The 12,601-nt window shown below is 34.0% G+C and overlaps 1 protein-coding gene across 1 annotated transcript in view; it reads left to right on the top strand.

The window, feature by feature from the left end:
• The window catches only part of LOC107557315 (receptor tyrosine-protein kinase erbB-4-like), a gene marked incomplete at its 3' end in the record, with an annotated part of 183,188 nt that overhangs the window by 153,265 nt on the left and 17,322 nt on the right, over positions 1 to 12,601 (top strand). Inside the window, exon 4 of the mRNA XM_016240701.1 lies at positions 10,619 to 10,753. Coding sequence (XP_016096187.1) covers positions 10,619 to 10,753 — 135 coding nt within the window. The remainder of the gene's footprint in view (positions 1 to 10,618; positions 10,754 to 12,601) is intronic.

The raw sequence follows: 12,601 nt of genomic DNA, 5'->3' as shown, positions 1-12,601 counted from the left end.
ACTTTTTGGCTTAATATTTACAGATACTAGTCCATATTGTGATTTGATTTAAGTGTAATGACCTACTTTTGATTAATTCATTCAAAATTTGACAAATTCCGTGACATTCCGCGTTAAACTGTGAATTCTGTTTTTATGACTGGATAAAGACTACACTGCGTAATTTTCCCGCTTATCATGCGGCCACTTGCCTGATGTGAACATAAAATATCTTACATACCACCACTTGTGAAAGAGCCAGTGTACTGCAAATATATCACACAATGTCTTCAAATCAAACCGGACTTTTATTTTGACGGGTTGTTGTGAATACTTTTACAGTTCTGTGTATGCAAATATATCTGAAAGGTCTGCGCGAGGATATCGTCACGTTCTCGCGAGACCAGTCAGATCATGAGATCTCGTCACACCCCTAATATACACCCATATAAGGTAAGATATTCCTGCCAGAATTGTTGTTAAAATTAAGACACTTAAAGACACTTTTTTTAAATTAAGACTTTTGTTTAAAAAATAAACAATCAGAAACAGTAGTTTTTGAAATGGAAAATTAAAAAGAGGTTATTTTATTTAATCAATTGAATTAGTTAAATAACAACAACAACAATAATAATAATAATAATATTCAGGCACGTGCACTCATAGACATCAAAGGGGGCTTGAGCACAAATTATTTTTTTAAATAAATGAATATGTGTATGTATGTGTGTGTTTCTGTTTGCGTACAGCTTTTCCTGTCAAACAAATTAAAAAAATCAAAATATCAGGTCAGGTCAGGACAAGTTGAGACTGTCGAGTTACGATGCCTTTCTCCCCTCCGCGCAGGCGCTGCACTGCAGCACACCACATCTTTTTCGGCACATGCACATAACTGACGGAGCCGCAGAAGTGAAGCCCTCCCTCTCTTTCCAGTTGTGTTTGTCTTGCTGTGGAAGTGAGTGGTGGTGAACAAAAGACTAAGCTACCTGTGCCTCGAATTTACAGCTAATTATCCAAAAGACAAATATAGTTAATTTGTCTTGATAACATCCATGACTCATGAGAGCTACAATGTAAGTTAGCTAAAGTTTAGCTAACTAGTAGGTTAGACCAGTGCACGTTCTTTCACTGCATGATTAAGTTTATTAAAATGCATTTAGAATGATCACAAAATTCAAGATATGGGGGCAGAAATGTATATATTTATATAATTTCATAGTTAATCAGTATCACGCGAGGACTGACGTTTTTTCCACCAAAAAGAAGCATGATTACAAATGTGATTTAGATTTTATACAGCAGTTCAATAAACAAGAATTTAATATGAAGACACTTACGTTTTAGACACAATATTGACTGTTTTTTGCTCTATTTCTCCACAAATATAATTTCAATTTGCCTCTGAGAACATGACGCTGATTTTTTCCTGAATGAATCAATCGTTTAAATGATTTGGTTCAGTCACAATGACTCACTATTAACAGTGGCTTGCTGCCACCTACTGGCGGATTTAATTTCATATTTAAAGTATCTTTTCATTTTTAAAAAAATAATTTCTAATATCAGTATTCAACGTTTTATGTTTAAAATATCAAAACAGTATTAATGCATTTGTAACTGCAGGTTAAAACATTCATGTCCTGCATTAAACAGTGTGTAAATGCCCCCTTTTAATTCAGCTTCTGTGTTTTCTCTGCATTGCAATGATTAATTTAGTCAATACTGATTTAATTTGCTTGGTAACTGTCCAAATCACTTATTATTCTAACTGATTGATTCAATTTAAGAATTTGACTGAAAAGACGATGCACACTTTTAGAAGAAAAATAAATGGCATTAAAAAGGTAAGAAATCTATTTAAACTTATTGGAAAAGATGAATTTCTATCATTGCTGTGAACTGATCACTAAACAGAATATGCAGAATATCAGAAACGTTAGGAGTCAGCTGTCCACGGTAGTCCTTAAGATATCAGCACAATAACACACTCAGCGAAATATCGTCTAATTATCATTATCGATAAAATCCCAGGAAATATTGAGATGTTTTATTGTCAATATCGCACAGCCCTAATATATTTAACATTTTGTTTAGAAAAAAAATTTAATAAATATGAGAAGTGCCCTTTTTTCCACTTGAGCCCCTGCCCCACAAAAGGTCTGTGCATGTCCCTGATAATAATAATAATAATAATAATAATTAGAAGTAATAGGCTATTTTCTAACCTGTTTTTGAGCCTCTCTGCAGAAATGACTGTTTTTATAGGCGGGGGGGCATTCAAGACTCTTAAGTAAATGCCCACTCCTATGATTGGCTAACAGTACAGTAACTATTATGTCATAAAGTGGCACATTCCACAACCTGTCATTTTGGCAGACTGGCTTCAATAAAAGCTGTTTTTAAACAAATGAGAAAGTTTTGAGTTTTGAAACTTACAGGATGTTTTTTATAATACATTGACCTGTTATATGTCAAACGATCAAGGGAAATTTGATTTCTCAGTTCATTACCCTTTTGATTAAATGAGCAGTAAAATCCCCCCACACACTTCTAAACATCAGTGAGCTATTACTCTTTACATAAACATGACATTTGCACAAATGAACAAAGGAGATAGATATCTCTCCTTTTTAGTTCAATTGCATGGTGTATTTATTTATTTATTTTGCATTTTTTATGTATTATTTAATGCATCTGAAGTAACAGTTAAAAAAATTACACAAAATTAAGAAAAGATACATTATATTATTTTATTTAGATTTTTTAAATTATTGTTTTAAATTGTATTTATATGTTATTTAAATCTATTTAAGTTTCATTTAATTAAACTTGTTTTGTACAATGAATTTTACCATTCATGTTAAAAATATAATGCATGGTCACTTTTGATGCACTTTTGTTTAGCATGCATCTGAATTAACAGTTAAGTTAAAAAAATGCAAAAAAAGTTAATTGCACAAAATATATATTTTTTTTTTGTCTGCAGTTGTGTTTTATGTTATTTAGATTTATTATGTTTATTTAATTAAGTTTATTTTGTCTTATTGCATGGTTGTTTTAAATAGAGAAGTCTGTTTTAAAGTTAAAAAAAGAAAATAAAAAGAAATCAGTAATCAAGAAATCAAGATGTTTTAAATCTCTAATCTTAAATCTTTGAAGGGATATAAATTCAATAATTTAAAGAAAGGCAACAAATTACTTCCAAAATGATAAAGACTTTATTTAGCTTTCTCTATCCACTTAAATTGTAAGTCAGTTAAAACCAACAATTGTTTTACTTTTACATACCTATGGCAATGTAGTCACTATTACTCAAGGCAAGCTGACACAGTGCACAGATATCTGTGTCTGCCGTCACAGAGAACAGATTTTAATATTGTTTTAGTGGCGTCATTACTGATAGCAGATCATTGGAACAAGCCCAAATTCTATAGACAGCATACTGGCAGCTTGACTATTCCTAAAGGCTTATATACATATATGTATAAAGTATTAGAAACATCTTGCTTTCAAGGCCCTTCAGACTGCATTCGGGCACCCAGAATAGGTGGACATGAATTTTAAAAATCTGATCTAAATTTTAAAATTTGCAAGTCAGCCAATGCTAGCCAAGTAACATTTTGGCGCTTTGTCATCTAACATCTTGAAATGTACAGGAGGTTGGCAGGGGTTGGCAGTAAATATTCAATATTTTAATATACTCTCGGTCTATGAAGTTCCTGGCAGCTCCTGAATCAATAAGAACATGACATGTTGCTAGAAATTTGGACATTGACAGTTATTTGGCACTAGGGAATATTTCACTACACATCTTTGGACGGGTAGAGGTATTGTAAACTGGATGAGATTAATGACAATGGCTCAAATGACCACAAAACAGATACTTTTACATTTGGTATGTGACATATTTAGTGCATTGCAATGCAAACAAACCTATATTTAGTTAACACACATTTAGCTTGATGTGTATGTTTAACAGTGCCTAAAATAAAATAAACTCATAAAAACAACTTATTTTATTCCAGCTAGTGGCCAATGCACCATTTCTCATTTTAGTTATTACTAAAACTGAAAACCAGGGGTTGGAAGTAAATATTCAATATTTTAATATACTCTCGGTCTATGAAGTTCCTGGCAGCTCCTGAATCAATAAGAACATGACATGTTGCTAGAAATTTGGACATTGACAGTTATTTGGCACTAGGGAATATTTCACTACACATCTTTGGACGGGTAGAGGTATTGTAAACTGGATGAGATTAATGACAATGGCTCAAATGACCACAAAACAGATACTTTTACATTTGGTATGTGACATATTTAGTGCATTGCAATGCAAACAAACCTATATTTAGTTAACACACATTTAGCTTGATGTGTATGTTTAACAGTGCCTAAAATAAAATAAACTCATAAAAAACAACTTATTTTATTCCAGCTAGTGGCCAATGCACCATTTCTCATTTTAGTTATTACTAAAACTGAAAAAAGGAAAATGAATAAGTAAAAAAAGAATACAAACTATATAGACATATTTTGTAAAATAAATAAATAAAACAAAATTACTAAAACTACTAAAAATATTTAATATTTCATGTTATGAATAAATATGAAGAAATTAAGATACATTTATTTGACATCCTTATTTAACAGCCTAATTCTGTGATATATATATATATATATATATACACACACACAGAATATGCAATGAAATATATACAATGAAACTTATGCTGACCAATTTATTCTGGGAATTTAGAACTTTGTGTGAAAAGGCTAAAATGAAATGAAGAGAGCAGAACTAATGCTGTCTCACTGGTCTGTTGCTCAGAAGGCTGAGAGAGGAACAGCTCCATTAATAATGACTCTAGTATCATCATTATGCAGCAAAATGTTTAAACTACACAGAATCTCACAGCTTCAAACACAGCTTTTCTTTTTAAAAACATTCCCCCATGAAACTCAGCTAATGTCAGCAAATCTTGAAGCATGTAATCAGCGAATGTTTGAGGGAGGGGGTCATCTATTTTCTTCTAAAATGCTAAAGTAAATGTTTACAAAATAATAATAAAATAAATGTAAAAATCATATCTTCAGTGTCTTTTTAGCACATAGCAGCTTCATTGGAAAAGATAAGTAAAAAAAAAAAAAAAAAGTGCCGTAATGTGACAATTGTGTATAATGGATGTTTCTAATGTATCAGCCTATTATGCATAGTACAAAAACAAAAAAAAAAAGCAAAATCCGCTATTTGAAAGGATGGATACCAAAAATAAAAGGGGGGAGGGATCAAGAATATGCCCTATATAATGATTTTTTTTATTGCCTACACTGCAACACTGGCTGCTAGAAAATAAAAATAACACATTTAATCAGGTTTATGTTTAAAACAGGTAAAATAATCTGCAAATGGAATATAATGATTTTTTTTATTGCCTACACTGCAACACTGACTGCTAGAAAATAAAAATAACACATTTATGAGGTTTATGTTTAAAACAGGTAATCTGCAAATGGAATGAAACTATATTTTTCAATTTCATTTCTCACCTGAATTTATCTTGTTTTCAGAAAACATATTTATAGAAAATAATATAAAAATTATATATAATCATTTTATATATTCACATGTTTGGCTGTTGTGATTTCTACATTTTTCTATTTCCTAATGGGGCGTTTGAGGCAGCAGGTTTTTAGTGTTTCTTCAGGTTCCATGATGTCTTGCTACACCAGTGATTTTTTTTTTGTTTGTTAGAAAATGAAGACAAGACAACAAAATAAGTTGCGTTGTCAAGTTCACATTTGAACTTGTGTTCTTACCCTCTGTGAGGTTTCAGCCATTTCCACCAACTCTTCCAGCCTGCCCTCCTGAGACCCTGCGACTGGCTGTGATTTCTGGGACGCTCTGCTATCTCTGCCAGCCAAACCTCCCTGTGTGGCTAAATAATGAGATGCATCGTGAATGTGGACAGGCGGCTGAATGGCAGAGGGAGAGAGTGACGGAGGGCCGTGGATCATGATCTGAAGCCTCAGTAGAGGATATTAAGGGCCATTCACTGACAGCGACAAAGTGAACAGAAGTCCGTCATTTTCAATAAGAGTTGTCATCATGACCTGGGCACGTACTGTGCAAAGATGAGAAAGTTTATTGTTTATTATTGAAGCATCATTTGTCTCCTAGTCAAGTTTGGGCAGGAGAAGTTAATGGTTCTGTGAGTGATTCCAGTGCTTTGTATGATTTGTCTTTGTCCACATTAAAAGTGGAGCATGGAAGACGGTGTCAGAAATTGTCGTCATTCTAACGGAGTTTGATTTACTCATTGATAATAGTTCCTGTTCATGAAATCATGTAGTTCATATTCAGACGCTTTCACTGCATGTTAATTTTTAACAGCATGGAAACGGATTACTTGTCAAAGTAGAATGAAAGAATCTTATTTTTATATTCAGTAATAAAACTGCTGTTGGTGTGAACCCAGCTGACAAAAGTATGTTCTCACAATGTTTTGCTGAAAATATTATGTCCGACTGTTGTCTGAACATTCAAAACCTTTTTTTTCTTCTTTTTTTTTACATTTGAAAAATGTTTTTCTGGTCGTGTGAACGCTAAGGGAAAATTATATTTAATCATTGTATCATTTTGCAGACATTAACATTACTTTTGAATGTTCTCTGAAATGAAGCAAGTAATAACATTTAAAAATGTCAGATGAATATCCAACTAAAATTTACGGTGGCCGAGAGAGCTCGACGCGCTGCAAATGAAAAAACACATGCAAATTAAGAAAACATCTTCATCAATTTAACAACACACTCGCTGCAAATTCTCACAACACAACCAACTACAGAAACGTGCTGCAAATTCTCACAACACAATTCTTGTTTGTTTGTTTTGTATTTGCAGCGCGTTTCTTTGTTTGTGTTGTGAGAATTTGCAGTCAGGCCTGAAACCTGACTGAAATTCTTCATAGAGATAATTTTTTTGCAGGAAGGAGCACAGTTGAGCAGACATAACTTTTTCTAAAATTTTAGACATAAAAGGAAGATTTGAGATGGGTCTGTAATTAGCCAGTTCACTAGTATCTAGTTGTAGTTTCTTAATAAGAGGCTTAATAACCACCAGCTTGAATGGTTTTGGGATGTGACCTAAAGACAACGACAAGTTAATAATATTGAGAAGCAGTTCTTCTGCTACAGGTAACAACTCTTTCAGTAATTTAGTGGGTACAGGATCTAACAGGCATGTTGTTGGTTTAGATGCAGTGATAAGTTTATTTAGCACTGCAGTTGGTTTAGATGCAGTGATAAGTTTATTTAGCACTGCAGTTTATCTCTTGGTGCGATGAATGAAGCTGAAGTATTATACACTGTAGAATCTACATTTGTTATTGTATTTCTGATGTTATCTATTTTATCAGTGAAGAAATTCATAAAGTCATTAATATTAAACTGTGAGGGAATATTTAGATCAGGTGGCGTCTGGTTATTTGTTAATCTAGCCACTGTGCTAAATAAAAACCTTGGATTGTTTTGGTTATTTTCTATGAGTTTGTGGATATGCTGGACATACTGTTTTTCCATGCAATTCTAAAAACTTCCAAGATAGTTTTTCTCCATTTGCGCTCAAGACTACGAGTTTTTTTCTTGAGAGAATGGGTATTACTGTTGTACCATGGCGCAGTACTTTTTCTCGAACCTTTTTCAGTTTGATGTGGGCAACAGCTTCTAATCTATTAGAGAAGATAGTGCCCATGTTGCTAGTCATTTCGTCTAGTTCATGTGTACTTATGGGTACACAGAGCAGTTGAGATAAATCAGGCAGGTTATTTGTGAATCTGTCTTTGGTGGCTGGAACAATCGTCCAGGCAGAACTGGACTTTCTGGACTTTCTTCTTTCAGACGAATCCAGTTGGAGTAATATAAAAAAATTGTCTTTGATCTTTCAAGCTGTTTAATGCCACTCAGCGGGTGTTGCATTACTTCAGTCCAAAAGAACTTAAATAAAAATCGCCCATCCATAAAAAAAATTATAATAATCACTTGAATCTAGCTTACACTCACTGTTGTAAACAGAGGCAGTTCTGGGGGAATGACGTATGAGGTCGGCTTTGCGTATGCGCCACTCAGAAGTGACGCACGCGGAAATGCAGGGGAGAGATCAAAACAAAATAATGGTCAAGAATTAGAAGTACAAAACGAGGATTTGTAAAGAAGAATGTCAGAGGATTTCGATATAAGCCAAGAGGAGACTGGTTTTCCTTTGCTAAAGTAAGGAAACTTTGCTTCCTTTAATCTTGTAAACAAACGTTGGTTTTCACGAGACTCACCGGCGCATGCGCAGCGCTGACCTCATATGTCATCCTCCCGGAACTGCTTCTGTGTACAACTGTTGGTGCAAGCTACATTAAAGTGATTATTACGTTTTGAATATGGATATTTTTCTTACACTGGATTCGTCTGAAAGAAGAAAGTCATATACACCTAGGATGTTTCGGGGGTGAGTAAAACGCAGCCTAATTTTCATTTTTGGGTGAACTAACCCTTTAAGAGGGGTGCCATAATGTCGCTCAATTTCTCTGGTTGATAAGGACCGCAGTATGTGTGATGTGTGCCCTTCAAATGACTTCATAATAATATATTTTTAGACATTTTGATTAGCTCAAATTTTTTCCCAGTTTAATTTCCCTTCAAAGCCACTTTATCATTCCTATTCTCTCAAATGTATAGCATTCTCATTTAAATATAGATTTATTACATTTGTTGTTAAAGAGATTCCTGCTTTTTCTCTGCCTTCTCAGCAAAGGAATTGTGTTCAGATGAATTCATCAAAAAGATGTTAATGACTTGAAGTGTTTCTCGTGCAGGCTGGGTTTCCAGCTGTGAATGTCAAAAGTGACTCTTTAAAAATGTATTAATATGGTCTGTTGTTCCATTCACAGGCTCAACCTTTCCCCCTGCACACTCCACTTCCATCATCATGGAAGTGCTGAAAGAAAATTTAAATATTTCACTTTCACTCAAAGAAAGTAAAATTGTCATGCTTAAATACCCTTGATCATGGCTGGGTTCATTTTGAATGCAGGGATGAGGGCTCTGAGACCTGCTAATCTCACAATGCTGGTCAATTAGATTTTTTTGAGATATTAAACAACATGTTGTCAAAAAAAATTAATTTGCAAAAAAAATTTACCTTTAGCTTGTCGCTGGGTCAGTACCCTAAACATTAGTACCTTATACCCCTACAACATGCATAATACAACTTTAATTTAATCTTATGCTCTCCCTGGCTGCATTTAGATTATCAAATGTATGGTAAACACAGTAATGTTGTGAAATATTATTACTACTGTATTTAAACTGTATTACTCTTTTCTTTTTGAATATATTTTAAAATGTAATTTATTCCTGTGATGCAAAGCTGAATTTTCAGGATCATTACTCCAGGCTTCAGTGTCCCTTGATCCTTTAGAAATCATTCAGATCTACTGATTTTCTGCTCAAGAATAATTTCCTTTTATTAATTAATGTTCCTTATTATTAATTAATGTTGAAAACAATGTTGCTGCTTAACATTTTTGTGGAAACCTGATACTTTTTTCAGGATTTTTTGATGAATATAAAGTGCAAAAAGAACAGTATTTTTTATTTTTTTATTTTTTGGTAACACTAAGTCTTTACTGTAACTTTTAATTATTTTAATGCTTCCTTGCTGAATAAATCAATCAAAAATCAAGCTGTATATTCTGTGTATACATTCACAAATATTTACAAATTATTATTATTTTTTATTGATATTAGCAATAGGATTTTAGTGCTCAGGTCCATTTTAATTAATTTTATCATCCATTATATGTGGGTTTAGCTATTGAAAACATGAAAAATTGGTCACTGGGGGAAGTTTACTGAAGACGAAAGGTTTAATAGTTTGATATAATCAGTTATGAACTGTCCAGCCACGTAACTTATAAAGTTACATTAGTTGATTATGAAGCAGCAGCCAGTGTCTGAATAATGAAATTGCTTCATTAACTTCATATTTGTTTCCCTTCAAGAGTGAATGAAACTATACTAACACATTTGAAACAACCAGCCATGGCCTCATTCATCAGATGGTTGTTTGAGGCTATGAACCTGCCGTTGATGATGTCTTACAGTATAAATATAAATTTTTAAAGCAGGCTTAGAGAACACAGTGTTCATTGGAGCACTAGGTTTCTAAACCTAGTAATATTTGTTAGAGGGTAACAGAAGGGAGGGATTTGAAAGAGATGTGGAGTCTATCGGCTCAAATATACTACCTCCACATAAAGCATACCGTATGTTCCCAATCTCTACAGACACAGTGATATACTCACAATCGTGCTTGATCTTTTATAAGCTCCTTAACTTGCGAATTGGGGTGATTTCAATCTTAAATCATGTTCTAAAAAGAGAGATTATTTTCATTGCACTTTTTTTATAAATCATTTAAACTGGTTTCATAGAGCAGTCAGGGTTATATCCTTAAGGTGACCTCCGAATGAACCGTATGTCTTTTATATGCGCATAAAGTTTATTAAACATTATCTATGCTGTTAAGTATGCTAAATGGCTCAAATGTCGTCACTTGATTTCTAATTCTCCCTCTTCTCTGTTGTAGAAATCTTGAATGGAGGTGTGTATGTGGATCAGAATAAGTTCCTGTGTCATGCTGACACCATCCACTGGCAGGACATCATCAAGAACCCACGTTCTGAACTTCTGGTTGTGCCCTCAAACAATAGTGGCAACACGTGTGAGTGTTTAGATGAGTTTAATGATTAAAACTGGGCTATAATAATTTATGTTTTTCATAGATAAACTGGAACTGTTTTGTGTCCTTTCAAACATTGTATTTGGATGTATATTTCAAGCTTTAATAAACAAGAAGTTAGGTAAGGTGCTTTAAACTATTTAATGCAATACTGAAATATTGGTGAAACTGGTGACACATTATCATACTCTTCATTAATAACATTCACATACTTTATTACATTATATACATTTTAACAGGTTATTAGTTAATAAATTGTTAGAAATGTCATGCAATATTAAACCATATGTAAGCATATTTTATACCGTCCATAAGCTTGGGTTGGTTAGGTGTTTCTGAAAGAAGTCTCTTATGATCAAAAATACAATAAAAGCAGTAATATTGTAAGTATTACGATGTAAAGTGTTTTAATATTTTTTCAATGTAATTTATTCCAGTGATTGCAAAACTGAATTTTCAGCATCATTACTCCAGTCTTCTGTGTCACATGATCCTTCAGAAATAATTTGTATATGCTGATTAGCTGCTCAAGAAATATTTCTTAATATTATAAATTTTGAAAACACTTGTGCTGCCATGATACTTTTTTAGGAATTTTTTGATGAATAGAAAGTTCAAAAGAACATAATTTATTTGAAACATTTTTCTAACAGTTTAAATGTATTTATTGATACGTTTAATCAATGTAATATTAGTATTAATTTAATAAAAAATATTAAATTGACAATTTAATTTAAAGGGGTCATATGATGTTGCTAAAAATAACATTATTTTATGTATTTGGTGTAATGAAATGTGTTTCTGCAATTATTTTCCACATACTGTACATTAATGTTTCTCCTCTATGCCCCGCTTTCTGAAACGCATCGATTTTTACAAAGCTCATCGGTCTGAAAAGCGAGGTGTGCACTGATAGGCCAGCTATCCAGTGCGTTATGATTGGCCGAATACCTCAAGCGTGTGAAATGTTACGCCTCTTACCATATTGTGATGATGCCCTGCCCGGCCGGAGCGACGATTCAAAAACATGAAAACCCATTATAAACGATGCATTCGTTGCATCCAGTGGGGACATAATTATGAATTATAATGACTTATACTGTCTTTTTACGCGTTGTGTTGTGTTGCGTTGCGCCGCGTAAACATAAAACCATGTCTGCATTTGTGATTGGAGAAATGATAAACAACAAGCGCTACTCTACACTGCCCAAAACTCGCGTTTGTATCATCAGTGGCAAATTCTTTAAACATAAAAAACGTACTTACAATATGTGAGTCAGAAAAGCCGGCATTGTTGTCTACTCTAGCAGGATCAGGAAACGTCCTCCAAAAAATGTGCGGCACACATCTGAATATTTGGGTTGAAGTGTTCTGGAACAGTGTTGTAAATACAACTTAACCACTAATTTCTAGTCGTGTCCATTTTTGGAAAGCCAAACAAAGTAGTTTCGCTTTCACAATGAAACACAGCGTCACACATGGCGGCCTAGAGTGAGCGGCGGCGGCCTAGAGTGAGCAGAGGCCGGGGGCTAGAGTGAAGAACGGCCGGAGGGCTAGTATGACCGGAGGCGGGTGGGTTTGAGAACGGCGCAGCCGGCAGTTTCGGCGAAGGAGCGTTCGAAGGGCTTGCAGCAACCACATGTGACGACCCCAGGCTGGAATTCGCTTCGTCCATGGTGAAAGCCGATCCGGTGATCCACAGCGCAAAGTTGTTGTATTTCCTTAGCAACCAGCACGGATCAGCTTTAGGCTCTAGGCATGACGAAGCGGATATTGTTCTCTTTTGGAAGGCCAAACAATGTAGTTTCGCTTTCACAACGAATCACACAG

Source organism: Sinocyclocheilus grahami, unplaced genomic scaffold (assembly GCF_001515645.1).
Source record: "Sinocyclocheilus grahami isolate Dianchi unplaced genomic scaffold, SAMN03320097.WGS_v1.1 scaffold598.1, whole genome shotgun sequence".
Taxonomy (NCBI): domain Eukaryota; kingdom Metazoa; phylum Chordata; class Actinopteri; order Cypriniformes; family Cyprinidae; genus Sinocyclocheilus; species Sinocyclocheilus grahami.
Note: the sequence above shows the minus strand (reverse complement) of the source record. Positions and strands in the feature narration are given on the sequence as shown.